General features: G+C 42.1%; 1 protein-coding gene across 2 annotated transcripts in view; it reads left to right on the top strand.

The window, feature by feature from the left end:
- Positions 1 to 22,770, top strand: part of acaca (acetyl-CoA carboxylase alpha) — a 320,877-nt gene that overhangs the window by 106,365 nt on the left and 191,742 nt on the right. For both annotated transcript variants that reach the window (XM_068010389.1, XM_068010388.1), the window contains 6 exons: positions 11,194 to 11,337; positions 12,080 to 12,182; positions 14,005 to 14,109; positions 17,342 to 17,398; positions 19,089 to 19,133; positions 22,334 to 22,375. In XM_068010389.1, the coding sequence (XP_067866490.1) occupies positions 11,194 to 11,337; positions 12,080 to 12,182; positions 14,005 to 14,109; positions 17,342 to 17,398; positions 19,089 to 19,133; positions 22,334 to 22,375 (496 nt within the window). The remainder of the gene's footprint in view (positions 1 to 11,193; positions 11,338 to 12,079; positions 12,183 to 14,004; positions 14,110 to 17,341; positions 17,399 to 19,088; positions 19,134 to 22,333; positions 22,376 to 22,770) is intronic.

Here is a 22,770-nt window from a genome sequence, read left to right as displayed (position 1 = left end):
GATTAGTTTATTTAATATTTCTCTTTAAATGTGGTTATATGATTTCTAATCTCCTCTTCCAGTGTCATATGCACTTGATCATGGTAAATACTGAAGCAAAATAATTACTTAATATTTCTGTCATTTTGCAATCGCTGCCTGTGACTTTTATCCTGACCATCCTTAATGGCCCTATTCAATATTTTGTTTTAAGTTTGATAATTTTGATAAGTTCCCCTTTGCCTTTATGATTGTTTTTTGACTTATCTCCTTGTCTCTTTGTATTCTCCCTTGTCTTGCTTTCCTCTGCTGCCCGCATACTTAGTGTCCCCTCCCTTACTCTCCATTTTCCTTTTATTTCTGTATTCATCCACAGTGTCTCATTAATGTTTAGTTTGTGCTTTTTATTCACACGATATATTTGAGTCCTGTTGAATATTGTTTTAAAGATTTCCCATAGCTGCTCTACATTATTATTCGCCAATATTGTTGTCCAATTTATTTTCACAAGTTCTTTTCTCAGTCTCTCAAAATGAGCTTTTTTCCAATCTATTACCTTGGTCTTTGATGTACCTAAGTTCTTTACAATTATTATCCTAAACTGTACTAAATTATGGTCACATTTTCTAGATATTCTCCTATTTTTAATTCTCTACTCTGGTTCATTCTCAGACAACAACAGTTGTATTTATACAGCTCCTTTAATGTAATAAGACATCCCAAGGCACTTCACAAGAGCTTTATAAAGCAAAATTTGACATGGAGCCATATAAGGCGATATTATTATGGTCAAAGAGACAGATTTTAAGGAGGAAAGAGAGGTAGTGAGGTGGAGAGATTTGGGGAGGGAATTCCAGAGCTTAGGCCTAGGCAGCCGAAGGCACAGCCACCAATGGTGGAGCAATTTAAATTCAGAGGCCAGAATTAGATGAACATAGCGCAAAGATTATGGGGCTGGAAGAGATTATAGCGATAGGGAGGGGTGAGGCATGGAGGGCTTCATAAACAAGGATGAGAATTTTAAAAGCAAGGCATTGCTTAACCAGGAGCCAGTGTAGGTCACCGAGCACATCATTATCAGTTTCAGTAGCGAATCCTCACTTGTTGGACTTCTTCCGTACTGGGTGAAAAAGGAGTTCTGTCAACATTGTAGGATCTGCATTCCCTTACCCCTTTACCTACCTCTTCAGGCCAATTCCTTTTCACATTACTTGAAATCTCTTCGATGATTATTCCAAGTTTGCTTATTTCCCTAATTTGTTTGCATATTTTTTCCATTAACCCCCTTCCACTATTAGGTGGTCTGTAAACTACCTTGATCCTTTTTCACCTCTTATCTCTATCCACATGGATTCTATTTCTTTCTTAACTGCGTTACTTTATTTCCACTGCCATTATGTTATCTCTAATAAGTACAGCTGCTCCATGTCCCCGTTTCCTCCTCTATCTTTTCTAAATATGTCATACTCTGCAGTGTTTAATTCCTGGTCCTGATATTGGGGTGTGACTTTTTTGTAAAGCTATCCAGAAATTCCTCGCTCTCTCTCTCTCTCTCTCTCCCCCGCTTGTGTTTTGGGGTGTCTCTAACTCACACTCCAGTGAAATGATTCCGAGCCAGAATGCCTCATTTCCTGCAGATGTGGGAATCTGGGGCAGACCCGACACATAGTCTGCCCTGCCATCGCTGGTCTTTATTTGCTTGTTTAGTGATAGCCTGAATTAAAATGTGGCAGCTTTTGTTTAAAAAAAAAAATCCAATTGTTTCCTGTTTACTTGTCTCATTTACTCACTCTCTGAGCTACTCCTCCATGCTCACCATTATGTCACTTTTTCAGATTTTCGCTTGTGTTAGTTTCACTGTCTACTCTATTTAAGCTAAATTTGATCTTTGTGTGGGTTCTGACATCACTGTAAGGTCACCCTTTCAATTTCTGCTTTATCTAAACTCCTGCTTTTGCCACTTTTGAACCATCTGAACTTGTGTCCAAATGGTGATCAAGATCCTTAAAGTCCCAGTGAAGTTGTTGCACGCCTATCCATGCTGTGCAGAATGTGCTATTTCTTGGAATCTCTGCATCCTTCTCTCTGCCCCATCTCTCAAAGCGGGCTTCTAATTCACTGGTTAAAAAAAAAATGATTGCTGCACTTAGTTGCACAAAACTGGAACTGCTCATTTGAAAATCATACAAGCGGTTATCCTAGATATAGAAGAATTGGGCATTTTGAATTGGGCACTCTAAAAATGAATAAGCAGCACTGAGTCACACAGACCTGGGTAGGGGAAAAATATTGGCAAAGTCAACCGCCTTCAGTTAGTGATCAGGCTCCTGTCTGCTCTTATTGACTAAACTAGTTGTTTTATATACCTAGTTTTTTTTCTAATTAGGGACCTGATTTGTGTTGTGAAATATGAAGATGTATGTGAGGGGGATTTTAACAGGCGTCGCTCTGCAGGAGGCAGTTAAAACGGAGCAGAAAATTTACCTGTTGACCTTCCACCCAGATCCTGCCGACTGACTTTAAACTGCAGGCACAAGGACACCTGCCTACAGCTAGTGGGGTAGTCTTAACAATGTAGATCGGATCCTGATGACATCATTGGGACCCGACTGTCGTCTTAACATTGAGCAGGAAGGCTACTGTGGCTTACTTGACTGGCTGAGCTAGGAGAAGGAGGATCAGCAGGAGAAGAGGCCCCACCTGATGAGTTTATTGCTTTCCTTTGTGAGGCGAAGAGGAGCAGGACCTTGAGTTGAGAACCTAATGTAGTTTCTGAGGACTGAATCATGCCTTCACTTGTTCATCATTGTTTTGCCCATAGGTATATATGGTGATCTCTGCAAATTTGAGTATCTGCCCTCTAGTCCTAAGATATATGTTTTGAAAGGGGGATGGGGGAGTTGTACAAATTTTAAAGTGCTACTGCATCTGTGGGCGGCTTCCCAGTATTGGGCCCACCTCTCCTCTATGGTTGTGTATTGACTGAGCTACTAAGCCTAAAATATATATAGAGGGGGAGGCGGTGGCGTAGTGGTATTATCACTGGACTAGTGACCCAGGGTATTTCTCTGGGGACATGGGTTTGAATCCCACCACAGCAGAAGGTGGAATTTGAATTTAATTAATAAATCTGGAATTAAAAGCTAGTCTAATGATGGCCATGAAACTATTGTCGATTTCACTAATGTCCTTTAGGGAAGGAAATCTGCTGTCTGAGCTGGCCGAGTACTAAAGGATATAGCTGCTAGACTGGGTCTGCGGCAAGTGGTGGGGGAACCAACACGAGGGAAAAACGTACTTTACCTCGGCCTCACCAATCTGCTTGCTGCAGATGCTTCTGTCCATGACTGCATTGGTAGGAGTGACCACCGCACAGTCCTTGTGGAGACGAAGTCCCGCCTTCACATTGAGGATACCGTCCATCGTGTTGTGTGGCACTTTCACCGTGCTAAATGGGATAGATTTCGAACAGATCTAGCAATGCAAAACTGGCATCCATGAGGCGCTGTGGGCCATCAGCAGCAGCAGAATTGTACTCGACCACAATCTGTAACCTCATGGCCTGGCATATCCCCCACTCTACCATTACCATCAAGCCAGGAGACCAATCCTGGTTCAATGAAGAGTGCAGGAGGGCATGCCAGGAGCAGCACCAGGCATACCTCAAAATAAGGTGTCAACCTGGTGAAGCTACAACCCAGGACTACTTGCATGTCAAACTGCGTAAGCAGCATGCGATTGACAGAGCTAAGCGATCCCATAACCAGCGGATCAGATCGAAGCTCTGCAGTCCTGCCACATCCAGCCGTGCATGGTGGTGGACAATTAAACAACTAACTGGAGGAGGTGGCTCCACAAATATCCCCATCCTCAATAATGGGGGAGCCCAGCACATCAGTGCGAAAGATAAGGCTAAAACATTTGCAACAATCTTCAGCCAGAAGTGCCGAGTTGATGATCCATCTCGGCCTCCTCCTGAAGTCCCCAGCATCACAGATGCCAGACTTCAGCCAATTCGATTCACTCCGCGTGATATCAAGAAACGACTGAAGGCACTGGATACTGCAAAGGCTATGGGCCCTGACAATATTCCGGCAATAGTACTGAAGACCTGTGCTCCGGAACTTGCCGCGCCCCTAGCCAAGCTGTTCCAGTACAGCTACAACACTGGCATCTACCCTGCAATGTGGAAAATTGCTCAGGTATGTCCTGTACACAGAAAGCAGGACAAGTCCAACCCAGCCAATTACTGCCCCATCAGCCTACTCTCAATCATCAGTAAAGTGAGGGAAGGTGTCATCAACAGTGCCATCAAGCGACACTGGCTTAGCAATAACCTGCTTAGTGACGTTCAGTTTGGGTTCCGCCAGGGCCACTCAGCTCCTGACCTCATTACAGCCTTGGTTCAAACATGGACAAAAGAGCTGAACTCAAGAGGTGAGGTGAGAGTGATTGCCCTTGACATCAAGGCAGCATTTGACCGAGTATGGCATCAAGGAGCCCTAGCAATACTGAGGTCAATGGCAATCGGGGAAAACCCTCCGCTGGCTGGAGTCATACCTAGCGCAAAGGAAGATGGTTGTGGTTGTTGAAGGTCAATCATCTGAGCTCCAGGACATCACCGCAGGAAGTCCTCAGGGTAGTGTCCTGGGCCCAACCATCTTCAGGTGCTTCATCAATGACCTTCCTTCAATCATAAGGTCAGAAGTGGGGATGTTCGCTGATGATTGCACAATATTCTGCACCATTCGCGACTCCTCAAATACTGAAGCATTCCATGTAGAAATGCAGCAAGACCTGGACAATCTCCAGGCTTGGGCTGATAAGTGGCAAGTAACATTCGCGCCACACAAGTGCCAGGCAATGACCAATCTCCAACAGGAAACAATCTAACCATCTCCCCTTGACATTCAGCGGCATTACCATCTCTGAATCCCCCACTATCAACATCCTAGGGGCTACCATTGACCAGAAACTGAACTGGAGTAGCCATATAAATACCGTGGCTACAAGAGCAGGTCAGAGGCTAGGAATCCTGAGGTGAGTAACTCACCTCCTGACTCCCTAAAGCCAGTCCACCATCTACAAGGCACAAGTCAGGAGTGTGATGGAATACTCTCCACTTGCCTGGATGGGTGCAGCTCCAACAACACTCAAGAAGCTCGACACCATCTAGGACAAAGCAGCCCGCTTGATTGGCACCCCATCTACAAACATTCACTCCCTCCTCCACCGACGCACAGTGGCAGCAGTGTGTACCATCTACAAGATGCACTGCAGCAATGCACCAAGGCTCCTCAGACAGCACCTTCCAAACCTGCGACCTCTACCAACTAGAAGGACAAGAGCAGCAAATACATAGGAACACCACCACCTGCAAGTTCCCCTCCAAGTCACACACCATCCTGACTTGGAACTATATCGCCGTTCCTTCACTGTCGCTGGGTCAAAATCCTGGAACTCCCTTCCTAACAGCATTGTGGATATACCTACCCTAAATGGACTGCAGCGGTTCAAGAAAGCAGCTCACCACCACCTTCTCAAGGGCAATTAGGGATGGGCAATAAATGGCCAGTGTCGCCCACATCCCATGAATGAATTTTAAAATAAAAGTACACATGAAAATTGGGTTAGTGACTGGTCAGAAAAACACAGGTAAATCTCAAATGTCATTACGTGCCCTGACCAGTGCAGCTGTGCTCAAGGATAAGAAATGTATCTTCCCCTTTTTAGTTTAAAAGCAAAGTGCTTTTATTTTCTTGAAAAATATTTTTTCCCTCTGCAGAGTTTTTGATTGTAATGTGATTTTTGTCAGGGCATCCCTTTTAAATTCTAATACAGTCTGTTCTGCTATCTGCAGCAAGGTGGCTCTCACTACCTGAGTTTTGGGACTCCACTCACCTGACCAAAATGGTATTTTATTGGCAGTCAGGAAGAGTAGTTGGGGCAGTGGGTGTGGAATATTAAGTTACCTACAGAAAACCCAGTAGTCAAGTTGCTGGTAAATCTATTTACATCTGCAGCAAAATTCAGCAGTTAAATGGCATTGATAAATATTTAAGCTAGGATATATACAGCTAAATATTTTTCTGAGCCTGGATTGAACAATAGGCTCAATGACTCATGTTGCAGATCCACTCCCATTTACCATTTGAAATAGACCTGGGACATTAATTTGAAATGACCTATTTATTGCATAAATGCACACTGAGTTATTGTTAGTGTCAGGGATCGCAGGGTTATTTGTAATAGACTGTCTGTTCCCGAGTCTCTTACAAGAAAATATTTTTGTTTCCTATTTCAAATGAGTAGTTCTGAGCCAAAATTATTTCAACACCCTATACACTGTGTTGAAGAATATGACCACTTTCAAATTTCTAATTGAAAATAAATATTAACTTGATTGACCAGGAGTAAAACTGAAATACTGTTTCCTTACTAGATTGCCCCATTGTTGATTAGAAAACCCACTAGATTCCATAATGCTTTAACAGATAATCAGATAGTTCACCCCAGAGTCTAAAGTGAACATATTTCTTTTCCTCAATATTTCCAGTGTAAGTTTGACCTCTTGAATTGGATATGTTTACCTGCATAAGCCACTTCACAATTTGGACTTTAGATTGTATTTCATTTATGTGCTGTCTTGGTTGACCTGAATAATGGGCCAAAAGGTTGGGCCTTAGGTTCAATTTAACCTTTAAAAAAAAAATTAACCAACTCCAAACTTTTATTTTCCTGATATCCCTCAGAAATACCAACTTGCATGCCTCTGATGGCCCAGTTCACCAAGACATTGTACACTGTGGTACTGAACTGAAAGACCCTGGGGTAAAAATTCATCTCCTTAACTGGAATGACCCTGAATATCAGGCCTCTGTGTATAATGGGCGGCTGATCCGATATTGCCCGTTTTGCGCCACCGCCCAAGACTAACTTCTTGCCTTCCGTGTTCATATTCACTTCCTGAAATTGCAACTGGACTGGTAGCAGGGATGCTACAGCTGGCTAGGGAGGGGAAAATGAGTAAGATTTTTCCTGCACTGTCCACAATCTAGTGACCTTGAAAAGGACATGGAGGATCATTGGATATGATTTGGAAGTGAAGCATTCCAGTGTCAGCCTGCTGATACTGCCTATCTAGGCTTGCCATTGAAGAGTGGCATGAGGAAAAGTAGTGGAGTAGTGGACAGTGCCTGTGGAACTGTACCTCACCGTGAGTTAGTGCTTCAGGGATCGAAATCAGGGCAAGAAATAGCAACTGAACTTTAAAAATGTGAACGTTTTCACAATGATACTGTATTGTGAGAGTGACCAGCTTAATTGTATGCAGTTCCAGTTTTACGAGTGAAGGTGTCACATGCTACGTAATCAGCTAGAGTAGGACCTGGAACAACCCTACTCTTTCTGGTGCAGTATTAAGTTGAGGTGCCCATTAAAATTGAATCAATTTTACCTGCACAAGTGCTTTCTTTTATTGTGCTGAGAAGCACCTTGTCCCTGGTTACGTTAAACATTCCAGAAAAATCCCAAGCTGTGCTGTGAATACAGAGCATCAATATAGAATAGCATAAGTACCTCATGTGGCATTTTACCAGCTAGCTGCAGTAATATGGAATTTTTTAACTCTCCTGAAAGCTTTTTTCTATCTTGTTGAATTTAGTATATTCAGAATTTTGATATTGAAGGAGGAATTGCATTTTGGGAGTCTGGTAGGCGAGGCCTGGATTTACAGATTGGAATTTGCTTTTGGTGGTATATTAATGTCTGAAGTTACATTTTTGCATACCTGGTTCTGTGGGCCAGTGCGGGCTGCACTCTGCAGGTCAGGATAGTTCCAGCACCAAAAGTTCCTGGAGACATCCTGCCCAGCATTTAACTATATGAATAAATGAAAGGAAGAGTAAGAAGGGACCATTGGGTTCTGTCAAATCCATTTTGTTGAGTCCTTGGTGCAACCTGGCACACTGTTCACCCACCTACTAGCTAAACTATCCATTAGAGCAGTTAAAACCTGTGGTCAAACGCAGGGAAAACGGAGTTATTTCTCTCCAATTTTTTAGGGCAGTCAGCCAAGCTCCTGGAGACTGCAGTTGTCCATGACTCATTATAATCAGCACCAACTAGTAATCTATTCCCATGAAATGGAAATTATATAATCTTTCAGGAACTTCTCGGGTCTCCTACACAAAGGTGATGGGTGAGTGTATTAGTACAGGGAAGGGCATGTGACTTCTAAGTCATGAGTGGTAGAAATGTGAAGGTCGGCAAGGGGACACCAAGCCATGAGGTGCTAAAAGTGTGGATTAGAACTTTTGTATTGGAGCAAGAAAGTTAGGGGCTGTGGAGGTAAAAAAAAAAAAATTATCATGATGATGAATTGGATGTGGGGCAAAGGGTGCTTTAAAATAGAACAGTGTGCCAAGGTTCTACATCTCTGGGCTAAGTCTTGTTTGGCGGCCAGCAGAGACTGAATGGATGTTGGAGGTACTTGGATATCTGTACAAGTTGCAGGATGGCTTTGCTTTTCCTTATGTTAAAACTGGATAAAGTTTTAGTTCAGTGCAGTCTTAATGTAGGATATGCATTTGGAAATGGTGGCAACAGCCATGGAGAAAGATGGCGAGGCAGAGCTGGATATTATAAGTAAATATACACCCCTGTTCAAAGAAGGAGACAGGGATTTGCCAAGAAATTGTAGCTCAAGTTGTCTTTTTTCAGTTATTGATGAGCTGCAAAAATATTTTAAAAAGTACTTGGAGAAATGTGCGTCAGCACCAATTTTTAAAAGGCTGGTCGTGCTTGACTAACCTTATAGATTTCTTTAAATGCAGTGGGTGGGTTTTATGTGGATTTTCAAAAAACATTTGATAAGGTACAACTGTTATAACCATTAGCAAAAATAATGGCATATGGAATAAAGAGGAATGTGGTTAAATGCAAGAGAACAGATGTCCACCAAAGCTACTTAGTATCATCACCTCATTCCATGACAATATGAAAGGCACAATTCAACATGGTGGCTCCTCATCAGAGCCCTTTCCTATCCTGAGTGGTGTGAAACAGGGCTGTGTTCTCGCACCCACACTTTTTGGGATTTTCTTCTCCCTGCTGCTTTCACATGCGTTCAAATCCTCTGAAGAAGGAATTTTCCTCCACACAAGATCAGGGGGCAGGTTGTTCAACCTTGCCCGTCTAAGAGCGAAGTCCAAAGTACGGAAAGTCCTCATCAGAGAACTCCTCTTTGCTGACGATGCTGCTTTAACATCTCACACTGAAGAATGCCTGCAGAGTCTCATCGACAGGTTTGCGTCTGCCTGCAATGAATTTGGCCTAACCATCAGCCTCAAGAAAACGAACATCATGGGGCAGGATGTCAGAAATGCTCCATCCATCAATATTGGCGACCACGCTCTGGAAGTGGTTCAAGAGTTCACCTACCTAGGCTCAACTATCACCAGTAACCTGTCTCTAGATGCAGAAATCAACAAGCGCATGGGTAAGGCTTCCACTGCTATGTCCAGACTGGCCAAGAGAGTGTGGGAAAATGGCGCACTGACACGGAACACAAAAGTCCGAGTGTATCAGGCCTGTGTCCTCAGTACCTTGCTCTACGGCAGCGAGGCCTGGACAACGTATGCCAGCCAAGAGCGACGTCTCAATTCATTCCATCTTCGCTGCCTTCGGAGAATACTTGGCATCAGGTGGCAGGACTATATCTCCAACACAGAAGTCCTTGAAGCGGCCAACACCCCCAGCTTATACACACTACTGAGTCAGCGGCGCTTGAGATGGCTTGGCCATGTGAGCCGCATGGAAGATGGCAGGATCCCCAAAGACACATTGTACAGCGAGCTCGCCACTGGTATCAGACCCACCGGCCGTCCATGTCTCCGTTATAAAGACGTCTGCAAACGTGACATGAAATCGTGTGACATTGATCACAAGTCGTGGGAGTCAGTTGCCAGCATTCGCCAGAGCTGGCGGGCAGCCATAAAGACAGGGCTAAATTGTGGCGAGTCGAAGAGACTTAGTAGTTGGCAGGAAAAAAGACAGAGGCGCAAGGGGAGAGCCAACTGTGCAACAGCCCCAACAAATAAATTTCTCTGCAGCACCTGTGGAAGAGCCTGTCACTCCAGAATTGGCCTTTATAGCCACTCCAGGCGCTGCTTCACAAACCACTGACCACCTCCAGGCGCGTATCCATTGTCTCTCGAGATAAGGAGGCCCAAAAGAAAAAGAAGTTGGAGGCAGAAATCAAAGGATAGGGGTAAAAGGAAGGTTCTTGGACCAGAAAGATGGGGTTAATATTCCACAGAGTTCTTTATTAGAATTGTATAAATAATCTGAACTTTGGGAGTGATGACACCAAATTCGAGGACATGGCAAATTGTAATAAAGATTGCAAAAAAATTATAGGAGACTTAAATAGGCCATCATTATGGGGCTGGAGAGAATATATCTAATTTTCAAAGGTAAGGTGATTGTAAGGCTATTTAGGAACTGCAGAAATATCCTGCAGCATTCAGGTGTTTTAACGCAGATACCTGGTGCGAATTGATGTGGCAGCAACAGTGATTGGACTTTCTCATCTGACTTCATTGGTATATAATAACACTGAAGTTGCCCAGAGGCTATGGAAACCTGATTGTCAGTGGGGTCAAAGCTTGCCCACATGGAGGGAGTGAAATTCTGCCTACCTGGGCTACTCTTTCTCAGACCTTGCTGTGGTTACTCATAGACGATGGTAGAGCCTTGTGAGCAGGATCCCTCTCAGTCAGAAAATGGTGTGAAATAGGGGAGGGGAAGAATCAAAAAGGTGGGGTGGGGGAAGATGGAGAGAATATCGAGCAGATTAAAATGGAGGGTGGGGAAGAAGCTTTGTTATACAGATATTTTGGTGGTTTGGAATTCTCACTTGCTATTCATTGGATCCCTGATTTTAGCTTGCTCTATATAAAAGTTGCTGTACAGATTTGTGTGATGAATGGATTGATTCCACGTGTAATGTAAGTAACAAACTCATTGAAGAGTCATATGAAATGATCCAAGCCAGTTAACTTTTAAAAGTGGGCCTAGGAATTACTAATATTGCACAATGTGGCTTCAACTCAAACGTTATTGCTCTCACAGGACTGCAGGACTTCTTTCTGTAACACTGCAGTTAATTGCCTCTCCCCGGTCTTAATTGTTCATCTTTATGTTCCAATCCAGAATGTCTTTCTCGTCAAACTTGAACCATTATGGGATGTTCCACGTTGCCAGTGTGAGCGATGTGCTGCTTGACACTGCTTTTACTCCACCGTGCCAGCGTATGGGGGCAATGGTCGCCTTCCGCACCTTTGAAGACTTTGTCAGGTAAGATTGTCTGCATTTTTATTTTTAAAAACTTCAACTTCTAGGCTTTTCTATCTGTGAGCAACGTAATGTAATTCAAATGATCATATTGGAGGTGCGATTGCAAAGTTCATTATGTTTTACAAGAACTGCTCTCCTTGTTGTGAATCACTGCTACAAACTCCTATCCTTCCAAGCTGTGATTGGGGCAGGTTTGTATTGTGTGTCCTTGCTCGCTAGGAACTAAGTTCAGATTACCTAAATTTGTTAGACGCTTACAGCCAACAGACAGAATAGAGTTTCAATCTCATTAGTTTGGTCGAGTTTGAACCTAAATCCCTGAGATCAAAGGCTAACATCTAATCTACATTATCCATTCTCTCACCACTTTCTGTTTTGACTAAATATAGACAGTACCTGGCAGAAAATGAATCGCCTGTCCATGATGATCAAAAAAGAATGAAATCAGTCAGGACTGTGTAGCATTTAAAGGCTGAAGAGGGTTCAGAAAGTGTTGTTGAACTGCTCAGGCTTTGTTTCCATGGTTTATGATGCAATTTGAACTCTTTGATGTATGATTGATACTTCATTGTGTAAACCAGCATGCAGGAGAGGAGGGGCAGCCTGTTGACTAGCCTGTGGGCCAGGAACTGCAGCCTGTGAACTGACCACCTCTGTAAACTTTTCTAAGTGCCAGCTCTTCTCTGTTAGAAATTTGAATTCTGGAACATGTAAACAATTCTATCTACTTCTGCACTTTCAGAAACTTTCAGGATGTGACTAGTTGCTTTTCTGACTCACCACCTTCAAGCCCCACCTTTCCTGAATCAGGACATGCCTCCCTGTATGATGAAGATGACAACAAAGTAAGTAGCACAAGGTTGGGCCTACAGGCTTATGGAGCATCGGATAGCTAATGAGCCAAACTCCGAATCGCCAATGTCGTAGCTCGAGCCTACATATATTCAATGTGGGTGGTAATATGGTGAGAATAAACTCAGGCCATTGAATAGCACACTTCTTTCAGACTCAAATCAGTAATGTAAGTAAAGTTATATAAACTAGCATGCAAAAATATTTTTCAGTGTATAGAATCAAGACAATAGATAAAGGATACTGCAGTTCTCCAATTTTAACTCATGAACTGCAAAGGAGAGGGCTGTCATATGCTACAGGTTTCCTGCTTATCATAAATATGTATAAGTTATATCTCCAGTTTTGGTGTGTTCCATGAAACTAGGCTGCTGGATAATTTTCCTTCTCGGATGGTGTGGGTGTTGAAAATAGGAGTGTTTAAGATTTTAAACGTCCGATTTGATTGCCTTTTGGCATTGTTTTGCTATACAGATGTTGAATAAGAGTTAATATTTTGGAGAGCTCGCAGTAAAATCAAATTTGGATGGCACGGAGTGAAATTGCCATGTATATAACTTGTATTGTAACTGACCTGAATGTGCTTGCTACAGAAATTGCATCCAAAAGGAATATCCTTCCATTTTCCATCATTGTCATCTTGAATGCACTTTCTTTGCAACTATATAAAGAGCTCTCTACACTCTCTAAAGCAATCTGTACACTTGACTTGATAGTGCCTGTGGCAGATGCGAAGTCCAGAGAGCAATAGTTTTCCATTCCCATCATCATAATGATGCACCTTACTTCCTCCTCCCCCCCCCCCCCCCTCCCCCACTTCCTGCTTTGGGGCAGGATGTCTTCACTCTGGAGGGTTTGAGTCTCAACTGATGGTGAGTGTCCAGACAAGGAAGGAGATAAAATTGGGGGTGGGGAAGCAGACTGTTTCAATTGCGTGAGGGGAAAAAAAAATCAGTCTTAAAAGGAAAATGATCTTTATGGTAGGTGAAAATGGGGTATCTTGAAAATCCTCATGAAAAAGCACAAGGCAAAATCCTTTGTCATCAGCTGTAACACTTAAAGCCTGATTACCCGCTGTTGAAATAAATTGAAAGCTTCTCCGAGCTGCACTGGAAATGTAGAAGAGCTTTAAGCAGCTGAAAGCTCCTTCTACTGTTGGTGTAATTAGTGTCCAGTGCCTGTCATTTTTTCTGCATGTTATAAAGTGTCTTGGCACTTTGAAAGTGTCATTTTACAGGTCAAAAAAATCTCCAGATGAACTAATTGATGCATGGACTGTGCATTCCTAACAACAGTTTTGTTTCCATGGCTTCCCTTTAGACAAGCTTCCAGTTTTTCTGATTTTTTTTTTTTTTGGTAAGATTTTGGGATAGTTCCCTGGGATATCTACACCTATGTTGAGTTCCTTTTCTCAGATCTATAGATGAGTCTTGCAGATGTAGGCTCAAGATTCTAGACGACTGAAATAAGTCTGGCAAATATCCTCTTGACTGGGAGGCAAATCCAACCTCTGTGAACCAGCAGGAAATGGTATTGTAGGTGACAATGATGGTTTTCAGGACCTGGAATCTCCCTGATTCTGAATGTTACACTTCTTATTCAGCTATTTACATGATTATATCACAGAAATCCAACAGATCTGTGTGTGGTATTGTTCTCATTTACATTGATATATGGGCATAAGCAGGATCTCCAGTGGGAGAAGCTCTGAGAAAATTCCTGGCCTGCATATTTCCATAGTTTGCCGCAGCATTGTTTAAACCTAACCCTCCCCCCTTCCCAATCCCTCCCCACCCCACTTTTTTTAATTTGCAGAGTATGAGAGACGAACCCATTCATATCCTTAATGTGGCTATCAAGATTGATAATGACACTGACGATGCCCTTGTGAAAATGTTCGGAGAGTTCATGCACTCCATGGTGAGTACAAGTGTACAATCCCTTTCATTATTATGCTGTGAAATAAGGTTTTTACAAAGGCAGATCGGAACAGTTTGCTTGCCCATGACCCTAGTGCTATCTTGAGGAAAAATAGGTGATAGCTTTTTCACCGGCACCAATTTAATAGTGGCTTTATAATGTGCTGACCACTCCCCTAATGATTCAATTTGTAAATACATAATGCAGTGTAGAACTGAACTATATAAACCAAGAAAGTCCCAGATTTGACCATTGGTCTGTGCTGATTTAGTTGATCTTGGCTGCAACAGCCATTAGATTACCCCAATTGATTTCCGTTCTCTGGGCGATGAGAAGAAAGAAATCTGTTAGGGTTTCTACCTGTTACTTAGTGATGGCTACAGAGAGTGTGTGCATGTTTGAGCATCGGTGAGGACAAGATTGAGTTCAGCTGTGAACCTATTGTTGAATAGCCTGCCAATACATGCTGTCGTGACCAATGTGTGAAAAAGAATGGTCACTTGATACTGGAGGATGGCCAGTACCCATAGAACCTTACCTATGTACCTTCAAGAAGGAAAGGATAAATTTGGTGTCGGAGGGTATTAGAAATGTTTGTTGCTGCAGCACATTGTGAGGTGAAATGATGAGATACGGATTTATGCCTCCATGAGATTGTCCAAGGAAATGCCCTGAGCACAGTAAGGCATGGAGATACAAGGGTGGCAGAAGCTGAGACCTCGTCTACTTTCCTGCATTTCCTATGCTCAAAATGTTGCAGGGGCCTATATCAGGTCACGTGTCCTCCCTCAGTCAAGGAATAGTGGTGAGTGGCAAGGGATCTTCTAAAATATTAGAACTTAAGCTTAGTATTTATAATTGTGTCTTGGGGTTGATTGTGGAAAATTGAAAAGGCTTGTTGGTCTTCATGACATTTTTCTTATCCATAAAATAAATGTTCTTGTATTACTATAACTGTTGTGATTATCCTACAAAATTTTGAGAAACAAGTGTTTGGGCAAGACATCTGCAAGTTTCATGGATGAACATTTCCACCTGCCCAGTGTCCTACATGGAGAGTCCCTAGCATGAGGCAGTCAGTGCAGGCTAATCAGTTCATTTTTTTGACAAAGTGAATTCCAGTGTTTGGATGACATTTTGCATGATTAGGTCATTTCTGTTACATGAACAGCAAACTTCCTACAGGATTTATGACCTGTCAATGTCCAAGAAATAAATAAAAAAGGAGCTTAGTTGAAAAATAGAACCAATGTTCTAGAACAAAACCCCAATTAATCATTGTTTATTATTAATAGAAAACTTCCATGTTATAAGAGGTTTCAGTACATTTGGTACAGTAGTGCGGTGGTTCTGTAACTTGGCTAATAATCCAGAGGCCTGGACTAATAATCCAGAGTGTTCAAACTCGACCATGTCGGTTTGAAAATTCAAACTAGTTCAATTTATAAAAAAAAACTCTGGAAATGAAAAGTTGGTATCAGTTTTAACCATGGAACTCTCAGACTGTTGTAACAACCCAACTGATTCACTCATGCCCTTTCGAGAGGGAACCTGACATCCTTTGTCTGGTCTGACCTGTAAGTGACTGTGGTCTACTCTTAACTGCCTTCTGAAGTAGCCTAGCCAGCCACTTAGTTGTACCAAATATGCAGCAGTTCACAAATGTGGCCTGTTACTGCCATCTCAAGACAACTGGCATAGGCAATAAATGTCTCTGCCTTGCCAGCTATGCCCATATCCCAAAAGTGAATGAAAAATATTTTTAAATTTATGCTTGTGTAGTGCCTTTAATGGAGTGAAACATTTTCAAGGTACTTCAGAGGTTTGGATCAAAATTGGGAGAAATGTTGGGAGGTGATCAAAGATGTGGTCAAAGAGAGAAGTATTGAAGTGACATTTGAAGATAGGAAGAAGTGCTGAAAGGTAGAGAGGTTTAGAAGGCACATACACAAAAGGCCAAACACTGCAGGCTGGCAGATGAGAGTTCAGACATGGAGCAAGAGCAGAAAACCGCAGACACAGGATGCAGTGAGGCAACAGATGGTTCTCTAAATGAAGATGACTATTTGAAAGCAATGCACTGGGGACAGGAAGTCAGTGGAGGGCAGTGAGGCTGAAGTGATGGGTGAATGGGATAAAATGTCAGCACTGGAGTGTCAAAAAATTACAGTGAATTTACACAGCATTCTGCCATGTAGCTCTAGAATTTGTTGGCTGGTGTCATTAGTCCAGCCTGGCCAATCAACTGCTGCTGGTAATGCCAGGGGAAATTTGTGTATTGGGGTCAACTGCCCATGTGGACATTGAGCCAGTGTATCCTATCCTGAAGGTACCATTCTTGCTGGCATACAGTTTCATGGGTGTTTGCAGCCCTCTTGCACTTTGGGCGGCGCAGTGGTTAGCACCGCAACCTCACAGCTCCAGTGACCCGGGTTCAATTCTGGGTACTGCCTGTGTGGAGTTTGCAAGTTCTCCCTGTGTCTGTGTGGGTTTTCTCCGGGTACTCCGGTTTCCTCCCACAGCCAAAAGACTTGCAGGTTGGTAGGTAAATTGGCCATTATAAATTGCCCCTAGTATAGGTAGGTGGTAGGGAAATATAGGGACAGGTGGGGATGTGGTAGGAATGTGGGATTAGTGTAGGATTAGTATAAATGGGTGGTTGATGGTCGGCACAGACTCGGTGGGCCGAAGGGCCTATTTCAGTGCTGTATCTCTAAACTAAACAAAACTTTATTCCGGTGCCCACTTTTCATGTGTCCACCTAGACAGCAGGTGTGGATAAACCATTCACTGGGAAGGGCATCGCATCTGAGCCTAGCCTTGTTCCTCATTAAAATCCATCTCCTTGACCAAGCTTTTGGGCATCTGCCCTAATATCCTTGTGTGACTCGGTGTACTATTTTGTTTTGTAATGCTTCTGTGAAGCGCATTTTATTATATTAAAGGTGCTAAATAAATACCAGTTGTTGTCTTTGTCCAATATCCAATTGCAAGCATTTTCGAGCAGGAGTCACAGAATTGTAGTAACCACTGCCATGTAGCCCCGACTAAGATCTATTAAATCAGTGTTGATCGAGCAATTGGATCTGGGGCCTTTTGGTCTGTGTGGCTTTGAACTACACCAGGTGCTGCCTTTACCCAACTGAGCAAAGAAACTCATCAGTTGCTGTATGTTACAGATACTCTAAAGTATGGTTGAGAAACTTTATGATATGATGTTTTTCTCTTCCAGAGATCAATTCTGTTTGACCATGGTATCCGCCGCCTGACCTTCCTTGTGGCTCAGAAGGTACAGTCTCTTCGTTCTCATCAAACTATTCCCATCTACTTCCAACAAATGTAAATTAATTACAAAATGGCTTGCACAGAAAATAAAAAAAGTCATCAAACTGTGCGACTTAATTGATTAAACTGGTGACCATCCAATTTAGAGGATTCCTTAATATAAATCCATTTGTAATTATGGGATATAAATGTAGTCAGTTCTATGTAATTTGCCTTAAAGCAGCTCTGCCCAGTATTTTTTTACATGCTATGCTGTTAATCAGTATCGTAGAATAATCTTAATGAATTACTGGAAAAGGAATAATAGAATGTGAGGGAAAAGATTCAGAAAATAATTTCTATATTTTGAAAAATTCTGATTAAACTCATCAAAGTTGAGGCTTTGATCATTTTTTTCTTTATCGTTGGTTCTTTCTGTGCCTTAACTGCCTCTTTCACCGTACTAGCAAAGAAAAGGCTCTTTTGCATTCACTGTAGCACAGCTGACATAAGAACATAAGAAATAGGAGCAGGGGTAGACCATTCAGCCCCTTGAGCCTGCTCCGCCATTCACTATGATCATGACTGATCTTCTGCCTCACCTCCACTTTCCTGCCTGCTGTCCCCATATCCCTTGATTCCCTGAGAGACCAAAAATGTATCTATCTCAGCTTTAAATCTACTCGAGGATGGAACATCCACAAACCTCTGATAGACAATTCCAAAGATTCACCACTCTCTGAAGAAGTGTCTCCTCAACTCAGTCCTAACTGATTGATCCCTTATCCTGTCTCAGTTGCCCTGCCTGCCCTGTTGCAAAGCACATCATTTAGTCATAACTTCTACTTTTAAATTGTTTTTTAATCCCTCCTGATTCCCAAACTCCCATCACAAACTAAAAGTGGCTCCTGGTTATCACTAACCCTTCACTCTTAAATCCCTACCTTCTAGTCATCTGTAGACCACATGGTTTGTCATGGTGTGGCATCCCACCCATTTTTCACAGTTCTCGCTTGTAGCGTAACTTCTGTCCAAGTTTAGTTTAGTTTAGAGATACAGCACTGAAACAGGCCCTTCGGCCCACCGAGTCTGTGCCGACCATCAACCACCCATTTATACTAATCCTACACTAATCCCATATTCCTATCACATTCCCACCTGTCGCTATATATTTCCCTACCACCTACCTATACTAGGGGCAATTTATAATGCCAATTAACCTATCAACCTGCAAGTCTTTGGCATGTGGGAGGAAACCGGAGCACCCGGAGAAAACCCACGCAGACACAGGGAGAACTTGCAAACTCCGCACAGGCAGTACCCAGAATCGAACCCGGGTCCCTGGAGCTGTGAGGCTGCGGTGCTAACCACTGCGCCACTGTGCCGCAGTTTTGCATAAAAAGTTCCCGCAGCAGAGAATTGCCAGCTGAGTGGTCAGAAATGACTTGCAACAAATAACTTGCCCTAGCCACCTGGCATCACGGCTTTTCTAATAAAACAGCAGTGAATTTTAAAAAAAGTGTACAGATCTGCTAGATTTAAGAATGCTATTCGTGTCCTAATTATATAACAAGTGCCGATAAAATGCAAGTGTTTTTAAAATGTGGGATTTATGGGGCAGAACAGATTTAATATTTTAATTGTTTGATGATTGAGTTTTAATTCTACTAACAGCTAGATTTTGTCCACTTTCTTCTTTTCACTCTATCCTAAAGGATTTCCGGAAACAGTGCAATTATGAGGTGGATCGGAGATTCCATGTAAGTAGCCAAAGACTATGGAATGGTTTCTTGGATATATTCTCTGTTAATGGAAAAAATCAGCCTGTGTTTAAAGTGTGGAAACCCGCTTTATCCTTGATACAATTTCTTTGCTAGCATTAGCTAATAAAAGGAAATATATCCAGCTTCCAATCATGCTTGCCTGTTCAGACTGTGTTTGGTCACTGTTCTCATCAGCTGTTTTATGTGACCATCTGTATGAGGTGTTGAGTTTAGGGCTAAATTATCAAGAATTTATCAAAAGCTGTCCATTTGCAACTGTGCCACAACAGAAATTATACTGAAAGCCTAAAGGGTTAGAGTCTTTGAAAAGTGAATTTTCAGAGTAAAATATTTTATGAAAGGCTGATATTTGAATGCCTGTACTGTGATTTTATAAATGAATTAAAATTTGATTGGGTTTCATTCACAGTTCTGTCCATTACCTGTAGTTCCTATTACACCTTGCGCGATAAAGTGAGCAGTTGGCCTTATAAGCTTATCCCTGTGTGAACGGCTGCCCGAACTTGCCCTCGAATTTTTGCCTCCCTCCCTGTGAGCGAGTAAGTTTTTGTTTGGCATCTGTAACTTGGACAGTATGAACTTAATCCTCAGTTCTTTGGACAAGAAGTCACGGGGATGAAGCAAAGTAGGATGAAGTATCCTACTACTCCATGGTATGGCAAATATCAAGAAAGAACAAAGGATCTTGGATTTTTGTAGCGCCTCTCACAACCTTAAAATGTCCCAAAGCACTCTACAACAAACAAAGTGCTTTTGATGTCTTGTCACTGTTGTAAGGAAGCACAGTAGACAGTTTGCACACAGTAAGGCCCCACAAACAACAATGAGATTATGACCAGTGATGTTGGTTGAGGCATAAATATTGACCAAGACACCTAGCAGAACGCTAATGCTTTTCTTCTAATAGTACCCAAGGGGTCTTTTGCACCCATGATAGGGCAGACAGGACCTGAGTTTAATGTCTTATCCAAAAGGCAACACCTCTGACAGTGCGACAGTCCTTCAGTACTGCACTGAGGTACCGATCTAGATTATATGTTCAACTCTCGAGTTGGGCTTTAACCCATAACCTTCTTGCTCAGAAATGAGAGTGCTACCACTGAACCAAGGCTGATATCCACAGAAGCACACAAAATGACAGTTTTTCTTAATATATATGTTTTACCCTTTAATACTTTGCAATATTTTAGTTTAAATATTTGCTTTGCATTATGCAAATACGTACTACATGAATTGGTACATCCATAGGTACCAGCTTGCTGAAAATATTGCAGAGTAAGATTACGTTGCAATACACGTTACCAGTAGATCCTAGTCGTCTGGAATCTGAGGTAGCAGGAAGCCTGATAGAGTGGCTCCCTATTATGTGGTATATTTGAACCCCTATTTAGCTGCAAGCATTGAAAATCTTTACAACTGAATGTACTCCTGCAGGCATAAAAGCAGTCACTTTTTGGTTTCTTGAATATTAATGCTTTTGGAGCAGTTGCTCATTTTGTCACCCCTAAGTTGGCACATAGATACATTGTGCAACTGAAGACAGAAAGCACTACTGCACAGTATATCCCTTAAATTATGTACATTACTGACACAGCTAAGGGTCAGAACTCACTGATGTATATTTTACGTGGGTGTCTCGGAATGATTATTGAAATTGCTGGCTTGCTTGGCCTGCTCCAGGTGCTCTTTTAGGGGTCTTTTTGTTTCCGCTTTAAGTCAGGTTATTTTTCCACAGTTCAACAATCCTGAGTATTGGAATCTCTCTTCATTTCTTTTAATGATCTACACTAAAACTTCAATTATCAGAACAGTTTTTTTTTGAGTCAGTGATTTCCTATCCCTTTCCACGTTGCCTGGTCGTTTTACAGCAAAGAGGTAGCAGCAAATTTGTGCACCAGAGTTTAATGGGCCAAAGGTGCACTGTGATATCTTCTTGTGAAATTTCTTTGTCTGCTACTTTAACTAAGGTGTTCGGTAGTTTGTTTACAAATTGTGACAGAGGAGTTTCACCTGAATATGGTGGAATGCATTCATTCCTAGTATAGTGTAGTGCACTTTGAAATATTTCATGTGCTATATTTCAATTTATCACACTTGCAAGGAGGAGAGACCTAAGCAGGCTGGATGATCTAGCTAGTGTCAGATACAAGTGGCCCAGTGGTTGAAATTCAAGTGTTGCTAATGCCAAAGTGTAACTGAGTTTTTACCAGCTCGACAATTTGTCTCCCTTTCATTAGATTAATTTCGAATGGATTCTCTGTGAGGATGTAAAATGCACATGCAATTTCTTTCTCTCGATGAAATTTTTTCATTAACAAATAAAACAATCCACAGATACCATACTTACTAATTTTATTTACTGTCTCTGTAATAAGCACCACAGGGAAGTGGGCAGGGGGTGCAGAGCTGGTCCAATAATTATGTAATCTCTCTTTAGCAGCCATTTAACCTGATTATCAATGTAATAACAAGCTAAAATTATTTTTTTTTGCCTGTTTTCAAATTTCCTGAGTTCCAGGGTGTCTTGAGCAGTTAAATTAAGCACATTATTATGATTGTCTATGTAATGGCTGACTGCTCTGCCACAGCAGGGGCTAATGACCTCCATAGGCACTGCTGGATATTCAGGTTCAATTTGATATAACTGGTATTGGTGGTGGTGGTGGGGTGAAGGGGAGGGAGGGGGGTGGGGGGGGGGTGGTAAAAAGGAAAGCCTTTCCCCAAAGCAGATATTAGGTAGCAATGATTTCAGCTTTTATGGAGCAGTACCTTTATATGGCGATGATATTTTCCTGGAAATTGGCAGAACAGCCGTTAAATATCCCGCAGCCATTATCTCAACAATTGCGTCAGCCAAGTTGCATTTGCAAAGCAATAATGCCAGGTCTGAAGGGAGAAATAAACCTTTAAAAGCTGCTTTTTTTATTGTTCTGGAGGAAGCAAAACTATGTTAATGAATTTCTTTTTATGGCTCCTGGAGCAATTTTTCTTTTTCCAGAAATACTATCAGTGACTTGATCTGTGCGTGCTAAATGTGATTTATTGAGGTTTTCTCGGGCGCTTAATGTCTTTTCTTTTTTTTAAACTGAACTCTTGTATGGTTACATGTTGCTCGCAGACACTTAACGTTGTATTTTATAGGTGCATTTTTTCTGCTCTTTCCGTCTTTTACACAGAGAGAATTCCCAAAGTTCTTCACTTTCCGATCAAGAGACAAGGTAAGGCACACAGCAGAATTGAACTTCATATACATAGAATCTTACAGTACAAAAGGAGGCCATTTGGCCCATTGTTTCTGTGCTGGCTCTTTGAAAGAGCTATCCAATTAGTCCCACTCCCATGTTCTTTCCCCATAGTTCTGCAGATATTTCCTTTTCAAGTATTTATCCAAGTCACTTTTAAAAGTTGTTACTGAATCTGCTTCCACTACCCTTTCAAGCTGAGCATTCCAGACCATCATAAATTGCCGCGTTAAACAACAAAATGCTCCTCATCTTCCCTCTGGTTCTTTTGCCAAATCTACTAGATGTAGTTTCATTTTCAGGTCAGCATTGCAATATGTGTCTTAACAACAGGGGGCTTTATGCTAAATTAGGTCAGAATTTATTGAAAG

Source organism: Heterodontus francisci, chromosome 30 (assembly GCF_036365525.1).
Source record: "Heterodontus francisci isolate sHetFra1 chromosome 30, sHetFra1.hap1, whole genome shotgun sequence".
Lineage (NCBI taxonomy): Eukaryota > Metazoa > Chordata > Chondrichthyes > Heterodontiformes > Heterodontidae > Heterodontus > Heterodontus francisci.
This window is presented reverse-complemented; position numbering and strand designations above follow the sequence as displayed.